The sequence below is a fragment of the Trachemys scripta genome, chromosome 8 (genome assembly GCF_013100865.1).
Source record: "Trachemys scripta elegans isolate TJP31775 chromosome 8, CAS_Tse_1.0, whole genome shotgun sequence".
Lineage (NCBI taxonomy): Eukaryota > Metazoa > Chordata > Testudines > Emydidae > Trachemys > Trachemys scripta.
In genome coordinates, this window is record NC_048305.1 from 75,608,252 (window position 1) to 75,625,462 (window position 17,211).

Below are 17,211 nucleotides of genomic sequence, written 5' to 3' on the forward strand. Positions count from 1 at the left end.
CTGGGATATCTGCAATGGTGGATTTCATGAGCTACTAGAATGACAATAGTTGTACTTGGGCTGTGGGTTCAAAGAGGAAGTTTGTAATGTATTCTGTCCCTTCATTGAAGTTCTGATGGAAATAGATACGTTATATAGAAAATCATGAACAAGAAAAGTATAGAAATGATATGAAATGCTGCTTTTTTGTAATTAAAGCATGGCTACAAATAAAAGTTTGTAACATGCTGATCTAGGTGTGGGTTTCCCACAGAGGATCTTCTGAAAAAATAAATCTAAGTGATAGGGAAGAAGCTTAACCCTAATTTAAAATTTTTTTTGACATGTTTGAGCAATGCATCATCTGCTGGCGAGACGTTGCATTTCTTGTACATTGAAGCGTGAGATCAGAAGCAAAATATTAGCAAATTTTTACTGATAGTTTTCATCCTTGAGTTTCCGGAATTAACATATATAACATTTAAAAAAGAACCTTAAAGTTCAGTTCTGCTCTGAAAAGTCTTTGCAAACGTGGCACCTTATTACTAACTGACCAGCTTCCTGTGTGTATTCATTTATTGTATCTACTTGCTTTAGTGACAAAAACAAGCTTTTGCTGTTTTTGTACTCTTAGCCTTATTGGCTGTACAGTTTGAGCTAGATTCCCCTTCATGGGTGTCAATATACTCATTTCCAGTCATGGGTCGTCACAAACCCTTGTCTCATTTTCCACTAGCTTCTCTATCCAGCTACATGTGCCACAAAGCATACAGAATCTATACATTGTTTCATTGCTTGTCACTAATTTAGCAACACATAGTTGGTGAAGATGTTTTTAAAACATCAGAAGATACTTTGCAATGTTGCAATCTTCTGATGGTTGGATTTAAAAAGTAATATGAATATCATTATGCAAAAAGAAAATCAAATCTTTAGTCTTGCCAAGATCAAATATTTACATTCAGTTCATTAGGTGAATGTTAAAACCAATGACAAAATCAAAATTTTAAACTTCCCTTTAGTAGTGTTTCTGAGGTCCTTTGCTTGGATATAGGTTTGGGTTTGATCCATCTCCCCCATCCACTAAAAGCTGTGAAAATGAGATCCACATCTTTGGCTCTAAAAACAACTCCTTCCAATACCCTGTTAGGGGAGAATCCCAGTGGTGATGGGGAGATGTTGCATACCCCATGACATTTGCTGACCTGGGTTATGCTAGGATATTCAGGATTAAATATTGAAACTGTTTCAGATTGCTTCACAATCTTAATCTATTCTTAGTAATGTTAATTTATTTTAACATCTGTTAGGGTAATATGGCCTTTCTGTAAAAGAACAAAAGGCTGAACATGAATAAACAGCTCAGATATTTATAAAAAAGGGCATCTTTTAAAAAGTTTTCACTTCTGTGGTAGGCATCCATCCTGCTGCTTACAGCAAAACTCTTGTTGGTTTTTTTTGGGGGGGAGGGGGGAAGGAGAAAAGGTGAAACTCCCATTTGTTGGTATTCTTTATTGCAGTAATCTATTGAATCCCTTCTTCCTGATGTCTGTATTGTATTCACTGCAGACTTCATTCTCACTGCAGGCACACATGCCGCAGATGCTGGTTGTGCATTCAGTGTATAAGCAGACACAATGCTGCTCCATTTCTAAAATTAACTACTTAATAGTTAATTATTAACAATCATTTGCACATACCAGTAAAACATATAAACAAAATAATTGTTAGTTTGACAAAGCAATAAGTCCAGCTGAGCTATCTAAAACTCAGATCTAAATCAGACCGGTTACAGGTTTATATGAGAAAACAAAATACATACCAAGATATTTCCCTCTCAGGGACTTATAACCGTTTGGGGGGAGTAAATTAAAGGAGCAGCTGGTCTTGACACTAAAGGACAGGACTGGAAGTTGGGAGATCTGGGTTCTAATTCCAGTTCTGTCAGACTCTTGCGGTCTTTGCTAGTCACTTCCCTTTTTGTGCCTGTTTATCTGAAAAAATGGGGGTTCTTGCCTTCTGTACATGGGTATTGTGTGGAAGTAATTAATGTTCTGAAAACATATTGAGACCTCTTTATAAAAAGCACTGATGAAGTGCAAAGTTGTTATAAAATTTTGGCCTACATTTTCAAAAGTTACTAGAGATTGGGAGTATCTGTTTTTGGGCACAGAACTTTAGATTCTTTATAGGAGTCTGACTTTGAGAGGGTGGATGATCAGTGTTTGAGTCACTGTATTTAAACACTTCTGAAAATTTAGGCCTGCTTCCCGTTATGCCTGAAGAGATTTGGCAATAGTACATTAATTAAAAGAATACAGTGAACAAACCTTTGGGATTCGCCATATACTAACTATAATCTTTAGCACCACTATGAATGTGAAGATTGTTTAGTTACTCTAAACTTGACTTTATCCTGTGCAGCTTTGAAGAAAGGGATGAATACATGCTTAACTTGTATGCAGTTAATTATCATGATTGTATGTGTAAGTGGCCATTGAAAGCCCCACATCTGCTTCACACACAGTTGTGGCAACTGCATGAACAAACTATGCTCTTGTGCATATGCAGAAAGTTTAGAAGAGCCATTATAGGCTATTTTCTTAAACTGGTGAAATCCCCTCTACAGCTAAAGCTGGGACTAGTAATTTTCTGGATGGGACCTGCAAGAAATGTTCTCTCCCATTCCCCTACTCACTTTCTTGCCAAGTGATGGGGATGTTTTCACTTTTGGGACTAAGTGTTATCCTGAAAAATATTTTCCTAACTTTCTTGAATTCCAGCTAGCTAGTTTTCATCTGGCCTTGTCTGAATTGTATAATCAATTTTATAAAGCTAATGTTGCTTACCATGGAAGCTTGAACAGCCTTCTCTCTTAAATGTTATGTAGGCAGGTCCTGTGGCTTACAGCTTGTCTAATACTTAATACCCTTTGTTAGAAAGCAAAGTTGAGACCAAATTTGCAATCTTTAACAAATCCAGTTTCCATATTTTCTATGACATGCTAATTCAGATAAAGGGGTGTGTGTGAAAGGGAGGTTTGTTACTGTTGCTTTCTCTATTCATTTATAATGTGTTTCATAGGTGCTGAATAGTGTGGATTTATTGATTTATTTATTTTTATTTTAAGAAATTGTTTAAACTTGTTTGAGTTTCTGGTGTCACTTGATTATCTATCTGTTTACTACATATCCTCCCACATGCACACTTAAAACTATCTTGCTACTTTTACAGAGATTACGAACAGAAAACCGACTCTTAAAACAGCGCATTGAAACACTAGAAAAAGTGAGTACATGAGTGACTGGATTTAGCCTGCATCTTTACTACACAATTGCCACAAAGTTGAATACATGAAATACCTCATAACTGTAACTTGTTTATAAATTTTTGTGCACTATTCTGCAGTATTTATCTCTATTTAGCTGAATAGTATGGTAATGATATGGATGCTGCTTACAAATGCAGTGTTCCTTAAAACTTGTATCTTAGGGTTGTACTAAATGGATAGAATTGCATATAACTTAAAAATCCCAACTTCATCTCTGTGGAATTGCATTCCCTGCATCAGAAGGATCTCTGCAAAATACAGAAGGATTAGAGTACACGTAGTTTGGGGGGATTCTTAACAATCCAAAGTCCTAAGTTTCTAGCCACTGCAGGTAAGGGCTGAATGAAGAGCCAGCAAATGCTCAATGTGAGCTAGTAAAAAGAGGATAGAGATGAATGCGGGTTCCACCAGTCTCTGTTCTTCCAAAAGTCTAATAGGTTGTTTCAGCACTCCCAGTCTAATTCAGTCTGGGAAGCCTGATGCCTGGTACTCTGGCCTCTTGCATGGATCTGTATTACACTAGAAAATTGGGTCAGAGACAGGAAAGACTTGGGTATGCTTTCAGATAGATCTAAAAGTCTTAGACTTCTTTAACCCTTGGACTTTAGTACAACTCTGTGGATTTCATTTTATTTTTTGAAAGCGCATCAGATTATAAAAGTAAACCGGTATTGATGTATTGTCAAAATATAGAGACTGCTCATGGATAACCTCTGTCCATATCCTGAAATCATAATTCTGGTTGTAAATTTGTATCTCCGATCTGGTGGTAGGTTTAGAAATGTAAGTGGGTTTTTTTTCTTGTAACTTGCAATATTAAATTGTTCACTTCCCAGATTAAATCAGACCCTTGTGTAGAGCACATAGCAGTCTTTGTGCACTAGTAATTTCTTGGGGCTTTGCATGCCCCCCAGAGACATAATCCATTTAAAATGGTAAATCGATATGACAGTTCCTTTAACAGGTGTTGTATCAAATTCTAATTTGTTATAGCAATAAAGAACATTAACTTGCAAGAAACCACACTATAAATAAGAGTGCAACATTCACGAAGCAAAAAATTGGGCAGGAAAATATTGTTTGAAGAAAAGACTTTGGGAATGTTTCTACTTTTAGTGTTGATATACTGGCAAAACTTGCCTGAAAAGAACAAGGAGTCTGGTGGCACCTTAAAGACTAACAGATTTATTTGGGCATAAGCTTTCGTGGGTAAAAAAACCACTTCAGCTGTATGGAGTGAAAATTACAGATGCAGGCATAAATCTACTGACACATGAAGAGAGGGGACTTACCTTACAAGTGGAGAATCAGTGTTAACAAGGCCAATTCAGTCAGGGTGGATGTGGTCCACTCCCAGTAATTGATGAGGAGGTGTCAACAGGGCCGCCCAGAGGATTCAGGGGGCCTGGGGCAAAGCAGGGGAGCTGTGGCACTTGTACTCACCCGGCGGCAGTCCAGGTCTTTGGCAGTGAGGGGCCCTTCAGTTGTTCTGTGTCTTCAGCAGCACTGAAGGGCCCCCCGCCACCGAAATGCCGCCGAAGACCTTGAGAGACTAAAGGGCCCCCCGCTGCTGAAATGCCGCCAAAGAACCAGACTGCTGCCGGGCCAGGGCTCATGGGGCCCCTGCCGCCAAAGACCCGGACCGCCACCGGGCCAGGGCTCGCGGGGCGCCTGCGGGGCCTGGGGCAAATTGCCCCACTTGGGCCCCCCCCCCCCCCACCCTGGGCGGCCCTGGGTGTCAATACCAAAAGAGGGAAAATGCCACCGGACTCCTCATTGTTTTTGTGGATACAGACTAACTGGCTACCCCTCTTACATGAAAAGAGAAGCCTATTTTTGAGACTGCTAGAGGCTGATTGCAACGAGTCACTCAGTAGTGAATTTCCATTATTAAATATTGCAGCTTTACAAATAAAAGCGGGGGAGGGATAGCTCAGTGGTTTGAGCATTGGCCTGCTAAACCCAGGGTTGTGAGTTCAATCCTTGAGGGGGCCACTTAGGGATCTGGGGCAAAATCAGTACTTGGTCCTGCTAGTGAAGGCAGGAGGCTGGACTCGATGACCTTTCAAGGTCCCTTCCAGTTCTAGGAGATAGGACATCTCCATTAATTAAATTTAAAATAAATCTTTCAGAGGAATTTGAATCTAAGTTTATAGAAAGCTTTGTTTTTAATATACTCAATCAAATATGAGAGCACTTGGTAATTGTGTACTTAAAGCAAAAGTTGCAGCTTCATCTTCAGGGTATTCCAATATTAGTGGTTGCTCTTAAGTGTCTTTTTTCATTTTTTTTAACAATTCTATTAGTTTTAGGAGTGATTCCATATTAATAGGGAAATAGCTGTACAGCAGCAATATATTGCAAACCAATAGGAATGTTAAGTGCACCTGTTGTGAGGAAAAAGATGCTTTTCCTTCTCAAAAAAACTCTAATAGTCATAATATAGATGACTTAATTGTGACTTCATGAGGAACATTTGAACCTAATTTAAACAGCTAAGTGATCAGTTTAATATAGATAACTAAATTCTCTTAATGTGACTGAACTTTATTTTGATAGTTGAACAATATATTTTGTCTGGAAGTAGTAATTTGTATGGGGGAAGTATACGTTGTTGCAGAGAATCTGAAAAACATATAAGTGCATTAGAAGAGAATAGACTTGAAACTGCACGTGCCTGAAAGATTCAGTGGGTTCTTTGGCTAAGCTGAACTGCTTTGGATAGAATGCTTGTCAGAGTACTTGGATATCTAGGAAAACTTTTCTGTTGTAGAACTTGACCAAGGTGTTTGTTTGCTAGAATGTACTAATGCATTGGCTCCTAAACCTGTTTTAGAATAAGTCATTGGCTCTTCGTGCCTGACATTTTGCATCATTTAACTTTCTTGCTTTTACCTCTTGGGAGTCTTGATATTGCATGAATGACTCTGCGTTTAGCGGAGTTTTAAATATGATTAGATTATGCCTTTCTTTCATGGTATAACCATGGGTCAAGTACTTTACATTCCTGTTCATATTCAGAATATTTCAGATAGAGCACTATTATCTAGTGTAAATGACTAAACAAAAAATGGTTCACAGCAAAATACCCAGTCTCTTCTAGACGAGTTTTAAATTCTTAGTCTGGCTTTGAGTACCTCCTTACATTGACTGCTAAAATGGAATGCTATAGATTGATACAGAAGGTAATCATTGCAGTGACTTTCAAACATAAATTGTATTAATTTGTATGAAAAGTCAGTCCTGAAATATTACAGTTTGTATGGAAAATGGGTAGAATTTGACATTCATTCTTGGATCTTAATTTGTCACTCTTACCTCTCCTCTGTTTTTGTTTTTCTTTTCCCTTATATTCCTGTCTAAATTTTTCCTTTTTGTAGGAAAGTGCTTCCTTGGCAGATAGATTGATACAGGTATAGTCCTTAAGTATTTTACCTTATACCTCCCCTCCCACCCTCAAAATGGAAAACACTGTATTTAATGCATGGATAGTTCTATGCATTTATTTTGAAATGTAACCCTACCTACTTAATTTGGACAGAAAATATTTAGCTAATTCTTCATTAGAATTTTGTTTATTTTTAGCATCTAAAAATAGACCAATCTGACATCTGCACGTTGTAATATTTTTCTAACATGAATTTTGTAATCCATGGATTCTGTGGCATTGTATTAACACTTACCCTTAAACTGAACGCTGAAAACTCTTAGCAAACCGGTGCATGTATAACAGAGTAACATTGCATGAACTGAATTTTATTGAATGCAAGTACACAACTGAACTTGCTAAAAGATGGTAAGCTTTAATTTCACAAATTAGAGCAGTACTAAACTGCTACATTTTACTAAATTGTTATCAATTGTAACTAAGTTCTATGCTGTTTGTGAGATTTAATATCGCAAAGTAAATGGCTAAGCATCACAAAGACAGTCTGTCTTGGATCTGTCCTCAACTGCTTTAAAAAGAAAATTATGTCCTAAGGGACAAGTGACAAGGGCCCAGGAGGCTGAGGAAAACTACCTCATAAAACGGGAGCTAGCCACCATCAAACAGCAGAGTGATGAGGCCATTACTAAACTGGAGCAAGCTGAGAATACCATCAGGGAGCTCCAGCAGCAACAATGGGTAAGGAGCCTGGTAGCACTTCATCTCATCTGTCTCATTCACTTGTTTATTTCTACTGGTCATGGCACGATCTCTGTGCTGTCCTTGTAAATATTTTGTTTATCATACTATCTGCACTCATGAAATTATACAAAATCCAACTTGTAAGAATGATAGGCCATTTAATAGCGTGGTTTGACTTTATTGATAGATTAAATTACACTTCTTTACATATATCCTACATACATCAGATAGACAAGTTATTTTTCCTTCAATATTTTTCTGTAGGTCTTCAAATATTAAGTCCAGGAATAGCAAATTGATTCGTAAAACCTTTGCCTAGCCTCTTGTTATAATTTAACCTGGAATGATTTTAATTTTTTACCTACTTAGACATTTTGTTGTTTTCCTGAGATTAGCTTTCTGTAAACCAGTTAGTAAGATTTCATCTGTAGGCTTCTAGTGACATGCTAAGACTTTAGGCTATACCAAAAAAGCCCTTTTTACTAAAGGAGAACATTTAACTATGCTGCTACAGCATATTTTGGTTTATATTTAGAAATAAAGTAGGTGTGTAAACTGTAGCTAGCTTGTGTAGAATATGGAAGTTTCGCTAAGTGGTCATTGCTACAAAATGGATTCAAAGTGTCATTTTGCTCTAAGCCGCTGTCAGAGCATTTTCTATTTTTCCTGAAAGATATAGATGTGCCTCTGCAGTCTAAACTTGCATTTAAGAAAAGCGGTTATGTACTGGCATATAAACTCCCATAACCCTTTAGACCGTGCATCACAAAGTACCTGTCCAGAGCTCTAGACACTTCTGGCACATGCCTAAAACACAGTTGTACAAACAGGTATTACCAACAAGAAAACTATCAAATTAAAATAGAACTGTAGCCCTCCCTACCAGTACCAGCCTTAACTGCACAATTCCTTCCCCAAAGCTCAGGAAATATTTGCACCTGCAATCTGGGAAGCTGGAAAATGTTTTTCATTCGACAAAGATAAATCTGTATGCCCAAAATACAACTGGAATACAAATTTGTAGAAATTGAAGCATTTTGTGCATATGCATCTCTATTTGTAATGCCCAAATATTGCATTTCAGAGTAGTTGTAACAAGAAAATGTAGTCTGACTGACTAGATCATAACTGCGAAGAGAGCTCTGACTAATTGGCGTGTAACAAATTACTGTTTGCTTAATTGTGGCAAGTTTCCCATTAAAAAAGAATAAGAAATGGATTGTGGGAGTGGTGGAGATGTTCTTGTGGCTGTTTTTTGACTTAAAGCATTGAAGTAAGTACATTTCCACTGAAATGAAACTTTTTATACCCACAGCCGCTTAAGGTTTCAAAAATATATTCTCATGTGCCAACAAAAAATAAGAGTTTGTATCTAAATGTATTTCTGGACATACAGTAGCATCTCCATAGTTAGTGTTGCATTTAAATTGGCAATTAAAGTAGGACTAAAATCTATCTTTAGCAATTTACTTTGTTAAATTTGAGGGCTAAATTCACTCATTGTGTATGGAGCAAGTGAATTTAATTATTTATTCAGTTATTTTACTAGTCAGGCTGGCACTTTAAAAATGAGCCCTTTCTAAAATGATGTTAAAGGGCCTCCTTGGCACGTCTGCTTTCTGGTGTACTAGGCATAAGGATGAGGGAGTCCTCTGTACTTAATATGCTTGAAGAACACCCCCACCTTTGCCCCCCTGGACAGTCTTTGTCCACAGCCCTCTTAAATACCAACTCTGGCATCACTGCTTTCACCCCCTTGAGTCTCAGCACACTGGGCAGTAGCACTGTGAGGAGCCACATATGTAGGATTAGCAGCTGTGGAGGATGGGATGGATATTGCAGGGATGGTGAGACCTGCTGGGGATGAGGGGAGGCATTTGCCCTGTAATCACTGTGCATGTACTAAATTGCCCTAAATGTCACACCCACAACCTTGATTCCAGCCATATGCTTTCAGTTGTACAAATAATGCATGAGACTGGAAGTGCATGAGAGATCAATATTCTCTGTAGATACAATCTGTGGTTGGAGTTAAAGTTGTGCATTTGTGTGATATAAAGGAATTTGGTGTGCATTGTCATTGGCTATATGTTGGAAGTGCAAAGGAGTTGATTGTGGAGGTGAGGAGTCGGTGCGTTTTGTTAATGGGATGATTAGATGCTAAGGCTGCCTGAACTGGTGCCTTCCTGGATTTTTAATGACTGTGTGTTGGCGGGGTTTACATAGTAAACTTTTTTTAACATGAGGAATAGATACAGTGGCTGCAAAAACTTTGAATGTATGCACAGCACCACCTAGTGGAAGTTAATAACATTTAAAATCTGAAGTTCAAAAGAAATTTATAATTAACAACTTTGACAGGAAAATTGAGGCATCTCATTATTTTGATGCTGTTGCTTACTATTGTGGGCCTACTCTTGGGGGTATTAGAACATCTTGATATCAATATAGTCTTATAACTTCCTTTGTTTATTGGCCTTCATCCTGAAGGATTCAAAAATTATTTTACTGGTGATGCATTAACAGCCATCTCTGAGTGGCATTACACAGAAGTATTTGCATGATATAACTTGCATAAATTTCAAAAGTGCAGTCCACGCCAGAAATACTTTAGAGTCGAAGTCCCTCGTCCTGCAGTTGACTGTGTATGGGCGCATATCTGCATCTGTATGCCATGAATTGCAGGATTGAGGCCTAAATTTGATAGATACTGAACATTAAGATAACAAATGGAAAGTATTCATGCAGCAGTCTCTTTTAGACAGCACCAGTAATGGACTTTAGGAGGGAAAGCAAACTTCTCTAGATGAAACTTTGGAAGCAGATTTAGGTAGGAAGACTATTACCCAAGTTGCAATTATGCTCGCCAGGCTGATGTGAAAAGTGCAATTACTCATGTTCAAATACTAATCAGATTTGATTCTAACTGTTGAGATCTGAGATTTCAAGCTCGCACGAAATGACTAAAGGCCCTATTTTAAGATTACCTGTGTAAAATATTTTGTCTTAAATATCTTCTATACAACTGCTCTGCAAGACTACAAATGCACATAAAATTGTGCATGTTACCCAAGTGTGCCTGTTGACACCAGAACCCTGACTTGTATGCAGCCTTGAGATTTTTCTTCTTAAACCCGTCTAAATATTTGTAAGGAATTTGACAGTAAAAATAAATGACTCTATTGCAAATTGCCAAAGCTTCTTTTTGAGGCAGTTTTTGTGGACTTTTGTTTGTCTGTGGAAGGAGGGGAAAACTTCTTAAAGCTTTCTTCAGACAATAATTATGGGACGGACTTGAAACTACTACTGATGACTTTGTATGCTGACAAAATCTTGCTCATTACACACGCACATCACATCTGACCATATTTTATATATAGGCTAACAAGATCCTTTTCCTTTGTATAGCTGATTATATTAAGGTAGCAGTCTGGCATGAAAATTTGACTGAGATATAATTTCTGTTCCAGATCCTAAACTGCATGTCCAAATATAAGGCAACTGTGTAAATTAACCGCCTAAAAGTTTTATTAGATTGCCAAGTGGGGAAGGAGAGCAAATGCATTGTAAAGGCAGCCATATTCTGAAATAAAAAGGTTGTAGGTAGCATTTGTGCCAAATAGAACATAATTTTACAAACAAACAAAAAACTTTGGTACAGCTGTTGTCTTGAAGACATCTGAAGATGATTAACAATTTTTATATTTTCATGGGCTCTCAGCAATATATTTCAAAGAAGAAAAAATTTTAGTAACTTGTCAGTTTTCTGAAAACATTGGGTAACCTAAAGATTAAGAGACCATTTAGCACAAATTTACTACAGTTTAGCAGGGAGTATGGAGGAAATTGTGTTCAAAATTCAGCAAAATTTGAAAGTTAGTAGTTTATTCTAAAAAATGTGATAATTTTTAAAGGGAGTTGGTGAGGTGAGTCAAACCTTTATTGTAACAAATCTCCAGTAAATTGACTCTCCCATGAGGCAACTTCAGATTTTTTTATTTTATTTTTTTTATTTTTATTTATTTATTTATTTATTTATTTATTTTTGGAAAACCAAATATATGAATGCTACAATATTTAATTTGTTTGGATTTGTAAAAGCTGGGGATCACTCTAACGATCTCTCAAAACTGTTAGACACAGCTCTAACTTGAACCTTATGGGGAAGCAAAGGATCTTTTTAATATTTCTTAAATTTTCTTTTGAGTTTGCAAGTTTGTCATGCATTTTATAGTCTAATTCAATTGAACACAAACCTCAATTTCCCCCCTAAATCACATAACTTAGAACTAAATCTAATTTTGATTTGAATAAATTAAAAATTTTAAGGGCCTGTGCAGCCGGGTTAAAAATGGTTTCAAATATCTTCGGGAAGCTCATGATGGCTAGCTTTCAAACTTAGTAGACATTTAAAGGAGCAAATGTCCTATTTGAATAGTGACGCTTCCTGGAAGGGGACTAATGCACATGTATTCAATTATGTTTATAATGCTGTAGAGTGCAGCTTTTTTCAGGAACACCTGCCAAAATGTGTGATATTGAAAAGCATAGTGTTGACCAAGGAAATACAAATTCATTCACTAAAGCATTTTAATACTGTGTATGTGCATAGCAGCAAACTTTTTAGCTTGATTGTTAAAGAATCATAAAACAAAATGTAACTTACCCAAGGAGAATCTGAAACTAAGTAGTTTGGAAAAGATACTGCCTGATTCTATAAGCAAAACTGAGTGTGCAGCTGCTGGCCACAGGCAACTCTATGTGAGCAGCCCTGGATTTCACTGAGCCAATAATCTTAATGTCTTCACTGTAGATCGCTGCAAAAGCATTTCCTGGGGAATGTGGCCATGTGTGACAATCCGGCAGCTGCCAAAGACATTTCATAGTGGCTGAAATTCAGTTCCTGAGTTTTTAACATAGAGTAATGTATCCATTTTTGAAGCTAAATGAGGAAAATACTAGATTTGCCTCCACGGTGCTGGAACAATTTGTATGGTTCATTGGTTCTCAACACCCCCACTACACTGAGTATACCCTGTATATGATGGAAACACTTTGAAGCCCGGGGGTGCGGCAGCACCCGCACCATCTCTAGTTCCAGCACTTATGTTTGTCTCCATGTACTTTGGAGCTGTACCTATGGTAGAGGTAAATTTTTAGTATACATATGCATCTGTGTAACATCTTCCCAAGGATTAAGAGTGTTCCTTTGGACTGGGACTTGGAGATCTGGGTTCAGTTTCTCACTCTGCCACAGGCTTCCTGTGTGTCCTGGGGCAAGTTACTGGCATCTAAAAACAAAGTTGCTCTGACTTCGCGAAATTTTCAATGTAAAATCACACCTTTAAGTAGACTCTTAATTGTTTATTATCTAAAATGATGCTGATTCTGGTAATTCATTATGTAGAACGGAAAATCTAATCTCTTCTAATAATCTCATGATTATCTGATGAGCAAAAAGCTGTAACTCTGCACGCTGCAAAAATCTGCTCCTGGTTATTCTGACTGTGCTGGGCAATCAACATAAAGTTAAACATAAAGTGCAACATAAAGTTGCAAACAGACTTGAAATGAAATAAAATAAAGAATTGAAATACAAAATTGCATTCAGTTACTGTTGTGATATCACAACAATAAGGAACAAAATACTGGTCAGAAAATGTATACAAATTAGAGTAGTTCCCACATGTCATGGACCATTTTGGTGCAATGGACTACATGAAAGCCAACCGAAACTTGTCAAATTAGAAATAAAGTAGCTTACTTTCAATAAGCGCCTTGTCAAACTTCGATTTTTTTTAAAAAAATCATGTCCTTGAAGCAGGAATTACTGTTTTTAAGTAAAAAGCAACAAGTTTTTTTAAGTAGCTTTTCAAGTCTCCACTTTCCCATTAAAAAATGAGTTATTGTAAATTAACCTTTGTTTAAAAGTAAAATGAGGATTTCAACCTAAAGGAACAATGCCATGATTTCTTGTTTGCATGTCCTATCTTAAACAGACCTTGGAACAAGAAATATATAAATTTTTAAGTAAGCTCACTATGGGGCTTAATTATGTAAATTTGGAAAAGTGTTGTGAATTCAAGTAGTGTGGTCATAAAGGAAAACTGATAATCATACCAAAGTACTTGTGATGGTCCCTAAATGTTACAATGCATATTTGTTCTGTCACAGTTATTTAGGGCCAAAACTTGCTTGCAATAAATGAGTAGTCACACTGAAACAATGGGACTGCTTGCATGAGTACACTGAGTAGGATTTGGTCGTTGAGGTTTGTATACAACCCCTCCCTATAGGGGTTGTAGGCATATAACTTGTACTATGCTACCATAAGTTTTCCTCTAGGGTAATTGTAGGCACTGAATTTAAAGGCCATGATACAACTCACAAATGTAATTGATACATAAAAAAATAAACCTAACAATGGCTAACCATCACCATGGCCCCTTTTCTTGTATGTTATAGATGCTCACCTTGTACTGCTTGTCTGGCTTTATAGCTTGTGTCCTCAAGACAAGGGTTGTCTTCCTATTTCTGTACAGTGTCTAGTCCAAGTGTAGAGTGCTACCATAATATAAGTTATGTTTCAGTAGCTTTGCAAAGTCTTTTATTTAATTCAGAAACTAAATTGTTCAAGAAAAACATAGACAAAAGGGAAGTATTTTTGTTTGTGTATGTATTACAACTAATGTTCTGATTTGATGATTGAGTAAAACAGATATACAACCTCTTAATTCCAGGTGTTATAGTTAATACTATATGATAGAAACTATATTCAACTGTTGCCCCTCAAATTGGACTTTCATAGCACTTATGCATCTAAAAACTCTAGAGACCACTGCTTTCTTGGAGACTTAAACAATCATCTTTTCCAAATGGCAGAACCATAAACTTCATGGAGAAATTCTCAGGTTGGGGGATATTGCCTATCAAGCAGTTTCTGCAGAGGACTATTTAATTGTTAATCTTCCTGGCTTTGTGGTGGCGGCAAAGTCCTCTGTTGCACTGCTAAAGCAGTCTTGAAAGAAATGCGTTTTTTATAATGTGGCTGTCGCAAGAAGTGAAATGTGACTGCACTGAAGTAACATCCTGCTTGGGTACAAGTTCTCAGTCAAGCCTCCCTGCTGGAAGTGGCTGCTTTATCCACTTGACAAAAATATTCTAGTTCAGAAGCGGGATAGAAGGATGACATTTTGTTACTGGAGTTGTGGGTGTTTTTTTTTGTTTTGTTTTTTAAATATGGTGGGCAAGTCAGTTGAAGGGAGCAGCAGGAGAGGGATTCTTCAGGAGTCCCAGGATGTCACAATTCTAGTTGTATCACTAAAGTAAGCAGCAACAGAGTCCTGTGGCACCTTTAAGACTAACAGATGCCACAGGACTCTCTGTTGCTTTTTACAGATCCAGACTAACACGGCTACATCTCTGATACTTAAAGTAAGCAATGATTTATGAACTAAGATCTGTGATAATCTTTCAGGGGTACTGAAAGGTTGCTGAAAATTTCTGACTAATGGGCTGACTGTAACTAGGATTGGAGAAGGGTCTCTGACTAATAGGCAGACTAACTAGGACAGCTGTGCCAAACTAGTCTTTACACAAACTCTCGTTTTTGCACATTACAAAATCACTGTGCTAGACTTAACCCCTTATTCACGTTGGTGATCAGTTACTGTAACAAATATTCCTGTTGACTTCATTGGGACTAAATATGTGAGTAACCCAATGGAATTAAGGGGCTCACAATGTGGTCCTGTATGTTTGGGTGTGTTTAGGTTGTTTCTGGTTGAGAGGCACAGCACTAGGATATCTGAGTCTGGATGGAAGCGTATTAGAAGAGCTGTGGACAGAAATATGTACTGCACCTATCTGCACTGTCAAGCATACTGCTGTTAGTCTTCAGCTTTCAGGAGCACACTTTATTTGTAGATTTAAGTGTGTGAAAACTTTTATACACTACTGTTCTCATTTGATAATGTATATTTGCAAAATTTATAGCATAAATGCAGTTCCCGCTACAGTGAAGACTTTGTGCTACAGCTGGAAAAAGAGTTGGTCCAAGCCAGACTAAGTGAAGCGGAATCCCATTGTGCTCTGAAGGAGATGCAAGATAAGGTTCTAGAGATGGAAAAGGTAAATCAAAACCAGGATCCTCAGTATAAAGTAGCACTGTAAATAACCACACAAGTCCCCATAGTTTAGCTGCATGATTGTACTCCAAAATCTATCCTGTTCGGTTTCTAGCTCATGGTTGCAAAAAACCTTCAAAAATCTGAGATGAATGTAACCAAAAGCAAAGATGTATGCTTGAGCCTTCCGAGATCTTGGTGCAATACTCAGGTGTGAACAGTTCCCTTTCCTTTCATTTCCATGTGATCACTTTGAAGTCTGGTGGTTCGTATAAATATTTTGTTTCATTATTGATCGTTTTGTCAAGCCTCAAGATAGTGTCCATCCAATGCTTGGACTACTGGTAGATATTGATGCAGGGCATAGCTAGCTGCTGACAAAGGTATCTGTAATGAGAAATTCAAGCTCTCCTCCTTTCCAAATTTTGAAGTGCTTGTTCGGCAGAAAAAATTCCTGGGTTACTTAGAGGAAAAAGATGCCCCCTCAACTGTCTTAGTTTTGGTTTTGACATCCATCTCCCTCCTTTTTCATGCGTATTGAAAGTTACAATTGTCCTCTAATGATCAACTGTCAAAATATCCAGCTTCCTTTGCAGAACAAAAATCTACAGCATATCAAAAATTGGCAGAATAAGATGGAATAATCCCAAATGATATAACTGATTTGATGTACTGGTTGGGGGACTAGGCAGTCCCACGGATACAGGATTGTAGTATGGCTGTCTGCCTCTCAAAGGGTCTGTTGAAGCAGGGAACAGCAAGCCCTTGCAGAAGTTGGGAACAAACCAACCAGCAGATAATGACTGACTGATTCCCAGTGGGAAGATATAAGTGAGGATACAGCTCTGTAAGGGTGGGGGAACAGGGGAGAGACAGACATTTCCCTGACCAGCAGCAGAAGATTGTAACAGGTTGGGTAGGCCCAATGGTCCCCCTGAGGCTAAGGGGAGGGCATGATCTCTTGAGCTTCTGGGGTGTAAAGGACCATGCAGTATCAGGCTAGGTCAGGACTATCCCCTTTTGTTACTTTTCTATATAGCTTGCATTTGTGTGGCAGAAGAATAAAAGCCTGCATAAAAGGCTAAAACAGAGGTGGCTGTGGCTGACTGTTTTGTCCCCAAGCTGGTGGACAGACCCACCAGATTACAGGACTTTAATCAAAACTTATATTTTAGGCAAAGTAAGACCTGGAGTACAGTGTTTTTAAAAGTAAAATCTTGACTCAACAGGTAAATCAAATTATCTGGAAGGCTTGGCCTGTGTGTGGTGGGGTAAGATGCATAAAACATTAATGTGTTCAAATAAGAATTCATGGTCTGAGGGTCCTACCCCAAAATTCAGATGAGCATTTTACCTATATTTAATCCTCTTCAGACATGGACATGATATTTTCTTTAAATTAAAAATTCAGTGTACATCTGAAAAAAGGAGTTATAACCATAACTGATAAAACCCAGTTTTAGGAAATAACTTCATAAAGTTACAGCATCTCTGGACTGGAGCATATACACTTGGATGAGAGAACATAAAATAACCAAAAGTTGCTTTGACTACTGCAGTCTACTATCTTTAGACCATATAGGCTGGGAAAAAATTAATTTTCCCGAGATTTACACTGACGCACTAATAGTTCAGGAGCCTAGCAG

General features: G+C 37.7%; 1 protein-coding gene across 6 annotated transcripts in view; it reads left to right on the forward strand.

Annotated features, from left to right (window-relative positions):
* EVI5 (ecotropic viral integration site 5) overlaps positions 1–17,205 on the forward strand; it is a 55,021-nt gene extending 37,816 nt beyond the window's left edge. For 4 of the 6 annotated variants that reach the window (XM_034779770.1, XM_034779768.1, XM_034779769.1 and 1 more), the window contains 4 exons: positions 3,214–3,267; positions 6,691–6,723; positions 7,293–7,436; positions 15,435–17,205. In XM_034779770.1, the coding sequence (XP_034635661.1) occupies positions 3,214–3,267; positions 6,691–6,723; positions 7,293–7,436; positions 15,435–15,611 (408 nt within the window). In that variant the 3' untranslated portion in view covers positions 15,612–17,205. The remainder of the gene's footprint in view (positions 1–3,213; positions 3,268–6,690; positions 6,724–7,292; positions 7,437–15,434) is intronic. The other 2 variants (XM_034779772.1, XM_034779773.1) reach the window with 2 other exon arrangements.
* The last annotated feature ends 6 nt before the right edge of the window (positions 17,206–17,211 follow it).